Source organism: Lampris incognitus, chromosome 13, assembly GCF_029633865.1.
Source record: "Lampris incognitus isolate fLamInc1 chromosome 13, fLamInc1.hap2, whole genome shotgun sequence".
NCBI lineage: Eukaryota > Metazoa > Chordata > Actinopteri > Lampriformes > Lampridae > Lampris > Lampris incognitus.
This window is the reverse complement of record NC_079223.1, coordinates 11,309,148-11,322,992: the sequence shown is the minus strand read 5'-3', so window position 1 is coordinate 11,322,992 and position 13,845 is coordinate 11,309,148. Positions and strand designations below refer to the sequence as shown.

At 50.9% G+C, this 13,845-nt stretch overlaps 2 protein-coding genes across 2 annotated transcripts in view; both read left to right on the top strand.

The window, feature by feature from the left end:
• Positions 1-843: 843 nt before the first annotated feature.
• LOC130123232 (protein myomixer-like) lies at positions 844-1,120 on the top strand. Its single transcript, XM_056292366.1, has one exon. The coding sequence runs from the start codon at positions 891-893 to the stop codon at positions 1,116-1,118; it is 228 nt and encodes a 75-aa protein (XP_056148341.1). The 5' UTR covers positions 844-890; the 3' UTR covers positions 1,119-1,120.
• A 122-nt stretch (positions 1,121-1,242) lies between these two features.
• LOC130123229 (spectrin beta chain, non-erythrocytic 2) overlaps positions 1,243-13,845 on the top strand; it is a 43,468-nt gene continuing 30,865 nt past the window's right edge. The window contains exons 1-8 of the mRNA XM_056292364.1: positions 1,243-1,920; positions 2,770-2,859; positions 6,634-6,783; positions 10,764-10,910; positions 11,564-11,755; positions 13,032-13,118; positions 13,453-13,571; positions 13,684-13,798. Coding sequence (XP_056148339.1) covers positions 1,381-1,920; positions 2,770-2,859; positions 6,634-6,783; positions 10,764-10,910; positions 11,564-11,755; positions 13,032-13,118; positions 13,453-13,571; positions 13,684-13,798 — 1,440 coding nt within the window. The 5' untranslated portion in view covers positions 1,243-1,380. The remainder of the gene's footprint in view (positions 1,921-2,769; positions 2,860-6,633; positions 6,784-10,763; positions 10,911-11,563; positions 11,756-13,031; positions 13,119-13,452; positions 13,572-13,683; positions 13,799-13,845) is intronic.

Sequence of the window (13,845 nt, the reverse complement as noted above, 5' to 3'; positions counted from 1 at the left end):
GAGTAAAAGGGCTGTTGTGTCCCATTGTGCCTGCAGAGAAGTGCTCTTCATCGCCGAGGGGAAGAAGAGGAGTCCCGCCGCCGACGACAGCATCCCTTTATCTTGCGTCGTTCACAGAGACGCTCGGGAGATTTGCTCTGTACTTCTTCTTCTTTTTTCATCGTTTTTTAGGGGGGAGGAGGGTGATGTGAGGGGGCAGAACAGGATACTCGAGGAGCGTATCTCGGTTCTGTGCGTTGTAACGGTAAGGTAAGGGCAGGGGTGGGCTGCGTGAGTCGTATTTAAGGTGAGGGGGGTAGCTATAGGGGTCTCTCTCCTCCTCCTCTCCTCCTCTCCTGGCTTCTTATCTGGGCCACTTCTCTGCCCAGGTGCGCAGAGGAGGGTTTGACGGCCAGACTTTGCAGCCTTTCTCTACCCCGTCCCTGAACGCCTGGACAGAGACTGACGAGAGGGAGAGAGAGAGGGAGAGAGAGAGGGAGAGAGAGAGAGAGAGAGACATAGAGAGAGGGAGAGAGAGATAGAGAGACATAGAGAGATAGAGAGAGAGAGATAGAGAGACATAGAGAGAGAGAGACATAGAGAGAGGGAGAGAGAGATAGAGAGACTTAGAGAGATAGAGAGAGGGAGAGAGAGAGACATAGAGAGACATAGAGAGAGGGAGAGAGAGAGACATAGATAGACATAGAGAGAGGGAGAGAGACATAGAGAGAGAGAGACATAGAGAGACAGTGAGAGAGAAAGTTGGTGCCTTAGGTCCCTCTCTTTAAACCAAACCGCCCCCTTTTTCCTCCTCCTTTTTTTTGTAAAAATTGTTTTAGAGGTTTCACGTTTTTCTGGCCCCCTTTTTTTAACTTTTTATTATTTTATTATTTTTTTTTGGCACGGGCAGCATGCCAGCAGTTTTCCTCCTACTCCGCTCCCTGGTCATCAGGCTCCTCGGTAGCAGGGCGGCCGGCTCGGTGGTCCAGTTCCTCCGGAGAGGCCTCTCCAGGGCGGCTGTCCACCTCGGCACCGCGCTGCGCAACATCTGGGACCACGTTCGATCCCAGCAGTCCAAGGAAGCCGTCCTGGGCTGCGTGCTGTGCATTCTCAACATGCACAAGAAGGTGGAGAACTGAGCTCTCCCCACCTCCACGTTTCTTTTTCTTTTTTTTTCTTTTTTCTCCTTCCTCCTTCCCACCCACCGCTCGTTCGCCGGAGAGCGACTACAGAGGAGTGAGAGAGGAGGCAGAGGAAGGAAGGAAGGAAGGAAGGAGGGAGGTGCAGAACAAAGGGATGTGACAGACTTCTTATCTCGGGCTCGTTTGGACTTGGGCAGTTTTTTTTCTTCTCCTTCTCGTTTCTTGCTGTTGTTTTCCTGCGCCGTTGGCAACGCTGGCCATGTCGGAGAGCATAGTGAGGAAGGTCCAGCCCTTCACCATCGGCACCCGGCTGTCGATCCCCGCCGTGCCGAAGTGCGCGGACTTCCCGGCGGGCTACCTGCCGGCGCGGGGGCTGGACAACTGCACTTTACAGCACAACCTGAACCACGACAGCGTGTCGCTCTACCTCAGCCGCTCCCACCTGCGCGCGAGCGGCCCGCGCCTGCGGACCCCCCTCGCCCGACAGGTGGTGTCCGCGCGGCGCCGGCAGGAGACCATGCAGGCGGCCGAGGACCACCTGAACCAGAACACCGTCCCCCCTTCCGCCGTGTCCAGGTCCATCAAGAAGATCACCATCTCCGGGAACGGGGACGACACCGGCGGGGACAAGGCCGAGGAGGAGGAAGAGGAGGAGGAGGAGGAGGGACCGCCGATTAGCGTGTGCCCGTCCGAAAACAACAACAACAACAACAACAACAACATCACCGCCGGCTCGCACCCGCGGCTGCCCCGGGTCGTGGGGGTGAGCTGCGAGAACAAGGCCAGCTCGCATTTTCAGGTACACATGGCGTCCTTCATCGCGGGGGGGGGGGGGCTTTTAAAAACCCGGTGGCAGTAACACAAAACCCACCTGACAGTAACGGGTTTTAGCACAGCCGACAGGTTTTAAAAATTGACATCATTTTTTGGACGGTCAACAAATGTAGCAATAAACTGGTGTGGAGCGTGTTCGTTTTAAGCATAAACCCGCCTCGTGTACTAGCGGCGCGCGTCTCGTGGTGGGACCAGCCTGGTCGGGACCACATGTGCGTGTCGCGGCCGGCGTACTAGCGCGTAAGGACCCTCAGAAAAGAGAAATGTAGACTTAAACGGCGGGTTTTATGACTGCCCCAGAATGTGGATGTTGTCTGTTAGAGGTTATAAGCCGGCTTCGGGATCTGATATATTTATTTTCGTTCGGACCCAAATGAGAGGGGGGATAATGTGCTGTGTAACTGTCCAAAAGCCCTCGCCAATAAGTCGGTTTCGCCGCCCGGCTGATGCGGTCTGAAAACGGTGAGGTCGCTTCTCGGAGCCGGAGCCGGAGCCGGAGCCGGAGCACGCCCTGCGACGCAGTCGCTCCGAGCATGTCACACCTTTTCATTTGTCAATGTAAAGTTTTACACTTGGGTCGTTTTTGCACGACGTGGGGCCCCCCCTGTAAAGCCCGCATAGCCAAAGAGACAATGATTGAGGACACCCCCCAAAAAAAAATTTTTTTTTTTAAAAACAACTCAAAAGGCTTTAGAAAACCCCCGTATGCGTCATAAACTAGCCTTTATTTCTGCCCTTTTCCCACCATGTGACTTTAGATAACGCAACAGGTTTTGTTTTTCTTCTTCTTCTCCTGTTTTGGCCGACGTTTTAGGTTTTACTCCGAAAAGACGGCGATGATAAGCGTCCACCTCCCGGAGGCCAAACCAAAGTGATCCCGAGCAGGGAGAAATCCGTCCAGCAGGTAAACGCCCACGGTGACTTTACACAACAACCACGCACTTCATACTTCATTCTCTCGTCCGCATACCCACCAACTGCTGGGGAGGCTGTGTGGCGGGAAACGAGAGGCGCCTGGGTAGACCCGGCGCTTACATGATGGCGATGAGATAAACATATAAAAATAGAAGAAGAAGAAGACGAAAAAGCAGACGAAAGAAGAAGAAGAAGAAAGAAGAAGAAGAAAGAGCAGAAGAAGACGACGAAAGAGCAGAAGAAGACGAAAGAAGAAGAAGAAGAAAAAGCAGAAGAAGAAGAAGCAGCAGAAGGAGGAGGAGAAGAAGAAGCGGGTTTCACACGGCCGCGCTCGGCAGGGGCGTGTAGTCGGGTCGGGGGTCCGGGGTGGGGGCACTGTGGGCAGCGTGTGAAACTGATGACTCCCTTCCAAGTTGGGAAGTGAAGTCATGCGGCTTTCTCGCCAAAGTTAAAGGGCGTATTACGTTAGAAGTCTCGAGGAAGGTTACGTAAAGATGAAAACAAGATGCAAGGCTGTTCTGGTGAATTTGTGGCACAAACGCGTATCTGGACGTTTTACAAAAGGGGAAATGCCTTTTTGATTTGGCCCGCCTGCGCGTCGAGTCTCCGTGTGTAACAATCTACAGATGAAGGGCTGAGATTAGGACGGAGAAAAAGAGAGGGAGAGATTAAAACATGTTTTTAGGCCATTGTGGAAAGTCGGCGGAGTGTTGGCCTATAGCCTGTCCCCTGTTTGAATCTAAATCTGGACTCGTTAGATTCAGCCTCAGCAGAGCTTACTGACACAGAGGTGGGCTCTCTCTCCCTCCTCTTCACTGGAAAACATGAGGTCAGGAACAATGTCAACCAAAGAATGGGCTCGGAGAGATCCCCGGCCAGGCACTTTCCATCAAGGCATTTCTGCAAAATTTACTGTTTCGAATAGGAGCATTTTGAATGGAAACACCAGATCTCGGAAAATAAAAATCCCAAATATCGCAAAAGAAAAAATAAAATTGTTAAGTGCATCCGGTTGTTTACTTGCCCGGTGCGGGATTTGATCCGAGGCGTATTGCATCACAAGGCGACGTAGCTAACCGCTCGGCTAAAGCGTCAGACTTGTTAGTTAGGGGCTAACGTGTCTGATTAGTAGTTTACATTAGGCTTACTCGAGGTGTGTTTTTTTTGGATAGAGAGTTTATGCACTAAATTAGCACAAACAGGTGGAACCGATCTGATAGAAAACGCAAATTTATTCGCGTTTTATTTTATTTGTTGCAACTTTAGAAAATGTTGCTTAAAATTCGCGTGACAGTTGAATGGAAACTATCTACCTTTCCTTTCAATTGTGGGTTTGGGGGTTTTTTGGGCGGCGGGGGGCGGGGCTTTTTCTCCCCAATCCGAGCCGTCCTGGTCTCTGCTCCACCCCCTCTGCCGATCCGGGGAGGGCTACCACGTGCCTCCTCCAACACATGTGGAGTCCCCAGCCGCTTCTTTTCACCTGACAGTGACGAGTTTCACCGGGGGTAGGTAGCGCGCGGGAGGACCACGCTACCCCGCCCCCCCCGAACAGGCGCCCCGACCGACCAGAGGAGGCGCTAGTGCAGCGACCAGAACACATACCCACACCCGGCTTCCCACCCGCAGACACGACCAATTGTGCCTTGTAGGGACGCACGACCAAACCGGAAGTAACAAGGGAGATTCGAACCGGCGACCCCGTGTTGGTACAGGCAACGGACTAGACCGTCAATTGTCAGTTTCAACCGAAGTTCGCCGAAGTCGTGAGAAATAAGATGCGGTTTAGTCTCGTTTCACTCAGACCTGGCAAAGAGAATAAAAACCCTGAACGTAGTTTTACGCGTCCTACGTTACACGTCCACGCTTCGTCGCCCACAACAAAGATGGACCAGTTAAAAAAATTAACCGACGTCCAACCGTCTCTGCGTCTCCGGAGGCGGGGAAACAGCTTTTCCGCCCGCCAACAGACCTCTAGTGACGTCAGCAGGCGGATGAAAAAGCTAGAAGCCTGGCGGGGTTTCTAACACTGTGAAAACATCCGAATTTTTTTTTTTTAATATGGCACTTCTTTTTTTTTATTGAACAAAACATATAAACAAGAAAATATTACATCACAATAGGACAAAAAGTCGTTACAAAAATATAAATTATTTCAAAATTAAAATTTACATATCCATAAAAAAAGAAAAGAAAAGACAAAATAAAAAAAGCTCGAGATACAGGATTTAAGTTAAATTATATTCTTCACATAGTCTTCTGGTTTTGCTGGCTTTAGGATTCACACGTTCTTTTAAAGATTCTAAATAGGATGAGAGAAGTGCTTTGAATACACTAATGTTTGGACGCCGGTGTGAAAATTTGGTACAATGAATATGAAATTTAGCAAATATTAATAGAAGGTTGATAATATACATTTTTTTTCTGAACTTATTTCCTCATTTTGTGACAGACCAAATAAAACATGTTGGATGTCCAGTTTACAAGGAGAGTCAATTTTGTTATTTATGAGATTATTTAGATCAATCCGAAAAACATGAGAGTAGGTACAATCCCAAAATAAACGACATATGGTTTCATCCACATTGCCACCAAAGGAACAGAGTGAGTCAATATTAATCTTGTATTTTACAAGAAGGGAACTTGACTGGATAACATCTGCGAAGCAGTTTAAATGTAACTTCTCCTACCTTATTTGTAATACAATATTTTCGTGATAAAATCCAAGTGTTCCTCCAATCTATGTCATTATACCCGGACGCCCACTTGAAATTTGGGATTTAAAAAATAAATAAATTTGGTGTTTCCATGCAGACTTGTCCCATACGAAATGTACAAGTTCACTAAAACCGGCTTAATGGAGCCCGCTACCGACACACCCAAGGAAAGAGTAATAAACGTTATTCCTCTCCAGAACTGTTTCCCCTTTTCTGACATATCATCAGTGTACACAACAAGACTTGGGTTAACCCCTAGCACGTGGCTGGAGCGCGACCACGTTTATTAAACACGGCTTTTCTGTTTTTTGGTTTCGATCGGTTCCGCGAACGGCTGATGACGTCATAGAAAACTGTTATTTTGAAAGGGCAACGGGCCAATGGGGGAAAAACTCGGCCGTCCAACCAATGGGGAAACCGCACCACTCCAGCCAACAAACAGGGGAGGGTGCTCATCCGCAGCAGCTACTTTATACGAGGCAGCTTAGTGACGTCTTTACCTCCGCAGGTAGGGAGGCTAAGTGGACGTCAAGCACAACAAGTTCTTTCCAGTTGATCTGTCTACATACGAGGCTGGCAGAGAAGCGCACATCAGATATCCAGGGATCCGTCCACTCCTTCTTCCTCTTATTCGCCCAGATGTTTCCTGACTGCTGAGCGGCAGGAATGCTGCTCCGTCGAGGAAGCTGCACCAGTCCCGCTCATTTCACTTCCCGTGGCGTTGACAGCAGCTCGTTGTTTGGAAGGGCCCGGGGGCCCTGTCTGTCTGACATGTGTTTGCAACATCTCCAGATTCTGTAATAGGTACAATTACCAGTTTAAATGGAGAGTTTAACGTCCCCCTCCCTCTAAGGTGATTGTGGCTGGAGCTGCACGTCCGCGGCGGGCCTACGTCTCTTATGGGTTTAACATGCTGCAACTGCCATTTAGCCATGCATCGATGGCAGAGGGCCTGGAATTTTTCACTGTACCGGAAACGAATGTCGACAAGGGAAAAAAACAAATCCCATTATTCTTCGTAACATGTCAAGTGTTGTTTGTTCACACAGATTCCAGTGGCCGGGGGTCGGTCACCCAAGAAAGAGCTCCAGAAGAGAGAGAGCCCGGCACACACGCCGAACGATGGGTCGGTATCTGTGACAGCCCAGCTTGATTGTTTCACCCAACGCACCTCTCTGTTCACCAAGGAAATCCTGCAGGTAAATCCCAACACATATTCCCCCGACCAACGGGCTCAGTCGGTCGAGCCAAGTACAAGTACTGTGCCCGTCGATGAGGATTAACAACTAATATGGGTTGAAGCGTTTGATTCCCTGCTCTCGAGATGTCCATGTAGCTCTCCTCGCCTCACTTTCCTCTCCCTGTAACTGAGGCGGTCTCAGTGAACTAATGGACTACTAGAGAGGGTCAGACTCGCCCCTCTACTTTGCTCTAAAACATATATATATAAGATGACCCTGAATGTTAAAATGAATCTAGGACGTATCATGTACTCATCAGAACTCAGTTCTCACCACTGATTTACGTTAACTACATGATTTTTTTGGGCTGAGAAGAGGAAAGGAAGGCTAAAAAAAGGAAAACTGCTCAAAAACAAACAAACAAACCAATGAGGCCCTTGTGTGGAGATTACGACAGACATCGCCTTATCCCACGACCTCCTCCGCCGGAGACCAAAATATGTACTGCTTCTTATTTTGTCCCGAGCACTGCGTGGTCTGCCGGGTCAGTGGAAGCGAGGGAGGGGAAAACAGCCACAAGTGAAGCAATTATTTTGGGATGAGGTCATTATTTGGCTCCATCGCTTCACGCCAGTGGCCCTGAGAGACCGACCCAAGTAGCACAACTGGCCGCGTTATCTCACTGCCGCGTCCACCCCGGCATTTCAATGAAGCTCGGAAAGTTTTTGTCAAACCCGAAAGAAGGAAATTGGCTTTGTCGTTAGACCTGTTTCAGCAGACCATTAAGTGATAGAGTTTTCACTTCGCGTGTAAGAAAGTGATTTTGGGGGCCTATCGGTTGCAGGACACGTATGATGTATGCGGAGCCCCATAGCACAGGAGTGAGGTTAACAAGCGGGGCAGACGTCGGCTCTTGAGGAGAGCCAGCAGAGCCGGCGTTCCTGTCGGCCCACCAAATAACTCTTAAACGTAAATGTGCTTTTAATTGCCGGGGCTGCGAACGGCACCCGGGGCCCCAGTTGATTTACAGTGATTTGGCCGGCTAATAGCGCTGATGAAAATGTGTTATTCCAGTGTTGCGTTGCTGTGGAAGGGGAAGTGATCTTTCAAGAGAGAGAGAGTTTTAAGATCGCCCGGTGTTTCAAATAAAGGGAGCAAAGCAGGTCACCACATGGAGGAACGCGGCCTTTTCACGAGCCCGTCCGTCTCCCCGGCTCTCAGCAGCTCGTTTGCACGACGGCGAGCAACCAGAGGGCCCCGCTCCCAAAACCAGGGCCACTTACCAAAGGCTGAAATTCTAAATTGTTTGGAAACGGTATAACAAATATGACAAGCTATTTGTTAGGCTGTGTTAAACTCGTGTCAAATTGGTCTTTTAAGACTCTTGAAAGTGGAGAAAAGCTGTCGGCAAAGTGGACGGCCTCTTGCTTTCTGGGTCTCTCACTATCAGATGAGAGTAGATTTAATCAGATTTTAATTTTAATAGCCCTTATCGGGACATGAAATTGTTACAGCAGCAAAACAATGAAAAATACCTAACATAATAGAAACTGCATAACGGGAAGACTATTTATGAAATGATGACTTAAAAAAAGAAAGAAAGAAGTGACATGATAACCAGAGCCGGATAAACAATAAAATCAAAGGCTGATCAGATGGAGGCAGACCCTCTTCATTAAAACCCACCGAAATCCAGTTCACACATCGCAACTAGTTTAGCCCTGGACGACTTATCTGGAGCAGCAACCCGTGCACAGATTTGACGGTCAAGAAATATCCCAACCAACATCGGAGCCAAACTCATACCCTGGTTTTCGGACAGAGACATGTGAAGTATGATTAAACCTGAAACAAACATAAAACTGGCCATGTTAAAAAAAAAAGAAGAAGAAGAAAGGATCAGAAATAAATCTTTTCATAAAAGAGCAACAGCATATGTTCGCGCAGTGCTAAAACGCTGCAGTTACATCTGCTGGTATCAAACGGGGGGAAACTGGGGACACATGCAGACCAGGCGAGATAAATCAGATCAATGCACGAAAATTAAGAGACGGAACACGGACTGGAGATGACGAGGGTTTTTAAAATTCCCCCCTCGGGGGTGAATAAAGTCTCCTGCCTCCGATGAGCTCACATGCTCCATATTCTAACGGCAACAGCACTTCTGGCGACAACAGATTTTCACCTGAAACACCACCCAAAACATCACCTAAAAGCCTTAAGAAACCCCAACTGCAGGCAGGGGCCTCTTGTTAATGGCTGTACCCAAGTGTACATTTTCATAAACAGGCCATTGTTGTGGAGGGAACAGGAAGAAACAAAGACATCATAGACTTCCTGTATGAGGTCATTACGTGCCACGGGAAGCCAATGTGAGCAGATAGGGGCAGGCCTGTTTAGTCAAGCTCCCCTTTTGTTCGGCGAAGAAAGACCTCCGCCGCCCCGAGGGCCTCGTACGGTTAATGGCGCGGGCCCCTCGGGGGGGGGGAAGTGACATCACACTTCATTTCATGCAAATAAGGGCCGCGCTGTTGCCAAGCGATGTGTGGCTTTGATAGTCCTTCGGGTTTTAGACAGCGGAGGAGCGTGTGGTTAGAAGTCAAAGTCGAACTTGTTGGGAAATAATGACATGACACCGTGTTGCAACCAGTGATCCATGCGCTCCTTTGACTTCCATCACCCTTTCCTCTGATGCACCAAAAAACAAAACGCATCCTGCACTTCACCCTCCTCAGAATGAATAGAAAGTCACCGATTCAGCAAACATGGCTGCTAATCAAACTGATTAATTGATGCGTGTGATTACCGTGGCTGTGGTTGCTGACATCCACACATTGTGCTTCAGAGTAAACAAACTTGTACTTTCCCGGAGGTTTTTCTGAGCTTGGCCACCTGGTTCGGGGTTCTCGCTCTGGGCAAAGGCTGCCAGAAAAGGCAGCTCAGAGAGACAGGGCCTTATGCAACGGACCCCTTGCACTTGCCAAGAGAAACTTCTGCTCCGCATAACATGACTTGCGAGAACAAAGGGCTGGTTCTTGATGATGTTTCTGAAGTATTGTATAACTCCCGAGTCAGGGAAGAAAATGTTTTGCTCTAACGCTCCCCGTAACAGTTTCCTTACCACCTCTCCGACTCTACCGCTGCAAGTTAAACATCTGATCATGCAAACCCTTCACTGCTGGAGCTCTGGGTGCCCAACTCTGCACGGAGAGGCTGTCTGGTGCCGCACAGCGCCGAGCCACACTCACGCATCTGTGTGTACGCGTTTTGGGTTTTTTGGGGGGATCGTTAAGCAAATAAAACTCTCCTCTGAATATCTTTTTCGCAGTTGTTTCAAAGCAAAAAGAGATTAAACGTTCTAGGAGGGCGTCCGGGCGGCGCGGCGGTCTACTCCGTTGCCTACCAACACGGGAACCGGCGGTTCGAATCCCCGTGTGGCCTCCGGCTTGGTCGGGCGTCCCTACAGACACAATTGGCCGTGTCTGCGGGTGGGAAGCCGGATGTGGGTACGCGTCCTGGTCGCTGCACTAGCGCCTCCTCTGGCCGGTCGAACTGGGGGGAATAGCGTGATCCTCCCACGGGCTACGCCCCCTCCCCGGTGAAACTCCTTACTGCCAGGTGAAAAGAAGCGGCTGGAGAGTCCGCATGTATCGGAGGAGGCATGTGGTAGTCTGCAGCCCTTCCCCTGGATCGGCGGGGGTGGAGCAGTGACCGGGGCGGTAATTGGCCGAATACAACTGGGGAGAAAAAGGGGCAACCCCCCCCCAAAAAAAAGGGTTCTATGTAGGAAGTCATTTAGGGTTCAAGTTCTTCTCAAAGATGCATGTTGTGCTGGAAGAACTGACTGCTTCCTACTAACAGTTGCCCTTAAAGGCGAAAATGTTGAATATGTTGGTTTTCTCCATGTAACTCAAAGCTTTAGACGCTCCTTTTCGCACCCTTTCCCCACTCCGTAAACTGCTATATCCAAACTGCTGTGTGGTCCTGTGTGCTGCTAGGCGGAGGCATGGATCAAAGGCAAGCTGCAGGACTTGAAGGACGGCTGTAACATCCAGCGCTGCCCCCTACAGGACTGGGAGGAGGCCTCGCAGACTCTGCTGAGAGACCTCAAACACTTTGAGAACACTCTCATTCAGCTCAACCAGGTAACGGCGCCGTTAAACAGAAGGGGCGGGAAAACCGGCCGAAACGCTCTCTCGGCGATGCCCATAGAGATAGCGGCGCAGCGGCGCTGGAGCGAACCCCCCCACCCCCACCCCAACGTTTCCTTTTCCGGTCGCGACGCGCGCACCGCGGGGCCGCGTTCAACCGTGTATCCGCCCCTGCTGGCCTCGGAAGGGCGGCGGGGTTAAACCGTCACTCAGACCCCCGTATAACAGCATAGCCTCGCAGCCATTTCCACTCACCCGGCGGGGAGGAGAACAAATCCTTGTTCTCGTGGCACCCGGCGTTCCAGACAGCACTGTCAACTCCGTTTACATTCTCCTTCTCAGGGGGGAATGTTTGGAAATGGTACATTGTTGATAATTAACCTCCCCTGACACGCAAATACTTAAGGAAGAGGGGAGTAGAAGCAGAGCTTGGAGGCTTTTCCAGGGTTTCGTCCGAGAAACGAATGGCGTCGTTCCAGCGCGCGCGCGCGCACGCGCGAGAGCAGCTTGCGCGTGATCGGCGATCCCAACAAACTGCGGGGGTGCCGGAGCCGCACGTGGCCGCTGTTGCGGGTTCGCAGCCGCCGCCGCCGCCGCCGCCGCCGCCCTGATGAACGATGCCGTTGTGTTTCTCTCCCTTGGACAAGATGGGCGAGCAGCTGATCTGCAAGCTGAATCCCACCTCGGACCTCGTGAGGAAGCAGCTCGGCCAACTCAGGGACCAGTGGCACGTCCTGAAACAGACCGCCGCCAATCAGTCCAGGGCACTGGGCGGAGCCAAGAACCTGCAGGAGTTCAACAGGAAAGTGGACAAGCTGGAAGCATGGATCAAGGAGAAGGTGAAAAGGACGGGAAAAGTTCATTTGTTTTCTCTCTCTCTCTCTCTCTCTCTCTCTCTCTCTCTCTCTCTCTCTCTCTCTCTCTCTCTCTCTCTCTCTTATTCGCTCACCTTCCTCCGTCTCCTCTCTTCTCCCTCCCCATGTACCCTAATGTGTGCAATGTCATTAATACAGCGACTCAATAACGCCTGCGTCTCACTGCCAAACCACGACTCAACAGAAGATCTTTGGTTTGTGGGTGTAGCGTAGCAGTCTATTCCGTTGCCTACCAACACGGGGATCGCCGGTTCGAATCCCCGTGTTACCTTCGGCTTGGTCGGGCGTCCCTACACACACAATTGGCCGTGTGTGCGGGTGTGAAGCCGGATGTGGGTATGTGTGCTGGTCACTAGCGCCTCCTCTGGTCGGTCGTGGCACCTGTTCGGGGGGGGGGGGATAGCGTGGTCCTCCCATGCGCTACGTCCCCCTGGCGAAACTCCTCACTTGTCAGGTGAAACGAAGCGGCTGGCGATTCCACGTGTATGGGAGGAGGCATGTGGTAGTCTGCAGCCCTCCCCGGATCAGCAGAGGGGGTGGAGCAGCGACCAGGACTGTGGGATGATGGGCCAGGTACAATTGGGGAGGGGAAAAAGGGAGGGGGGGTGTGTTTGGTTTGTATGTAGCTGTCTCCGTGCATCTCTGTTGCCTTCTGCCACCCAACAGGCGGGGCGGTACCCTCTCGGGCCGTGTTAACGCGGCCTCTCGTGTGCTCGGACTCTGAAGTAATACTTGGGGTAGTATTGGTCGACGATCAATGACCACACCGGGTTATAGAACTCAGGTTTAATCGTGGCTCAGTAGGCAGACGTAATAACCAAACATGGTAGTGGTGCAACCGTAATAACAGTCCGGGTAGTACATAACACCTAGTGTAGTTCCAGTGGATATACATGGCGTTATATCGCTACAGACTCCACCGTGTCTTGGCACAAGCGGGCTAAACACCTGATTACAAACTCGTGGAGAATGTAACGGAAGATGTGCCGGCATTCCCCGTGGCCCAAATCCACCCGTCTCCGGGGGAGGTTGCACGCCTTTATTTAGCCCCGCGCAGGCTCTCCTCCCGGGCGCATCGGTGTCGGGTTGCGCCGCGCGGAGCTGGAGGCCGTCTCTGCGTCACGTCTCCCTGTGGCGGCGTGGATAATTTAGCGCAAGGCTTGGCTAAAAAAAAGAAAAGACACAACGCTGTGGTCCAAAACAAATGTGGGCTGTAAACACCGGCTTTTATGTGTGCCAGCAGGAAGAGGAGCAGTCCCTCGTAAAGGTCCTCGGGGAAAACGCAGACAAAATGCAGCTGACCCGGAGAATCTTAGATCTGAAACAGGTGAGTGTTGCGAAGGAGCGAGGCCAGCAAAGTGCGATGTTTAGCACCCGACAGGCTTTATTTTCTGCAGAAAAGGCCGATTTCACCGTGCACCCATTACACGGGACACGTGCACAAGCGAGCGTACATATAGATGGGGGGGGGGAAAGAAGACCTCTTCTGCAAATGTTCCGTGTTTTATTTATTCATATGGCATATGTTATACAGTCTGACAGAGGCTGACAAAGGTTTTCCCATGGCCATCTATCTCTCTGAATGTAATTTTCCTCCCAGGGTGTGTTTTAATGACGGCTGAAGTCATACTTGGGCCTGTGCTCCGTTGTCTCCCCTGCAGGATGAGCAGCTATACAGAAACCTCCACGAGGAGATCAACCACTTGGCCCTGAAACTGGAGAAACAGGGGAAGACAGATGGCAAAAACATTGCCAGCAGAAGGAAAAACATCAATAAAATGTACACGGCGACCCCTTTAACCCATTTAGCGCCTCGAATTGAGGCGTCCTTGTGTTTAAAAAAAAACGAAACACGAGCTGACCGGTCCCCCCCCCCCTTGTTGTCCGCGCAGGTGGCTGAAGGTCCAGTCCCACCTGAAGAACTACCACGAAAACCTTCAGCTGGCTCTGGAGGTGTCGTCGTTCTACCAGCAGGCCGACAACACGCTGTTCGCCATCGGCAATACGGTAAAGCAGCCACGGGGGGAACATGAGTCTCGACTGTTGCTTTGGGT

What these genes read in the sequence shown, in the direction of transcription:
- LOC130123232 (XM_056292366.1), top strand. Translation starts at nt 891, where the DNA reads ATGCCAGCAGTTTTCCTCCTACTCCGCTCCCTGGTCATCAGGCTCCTC.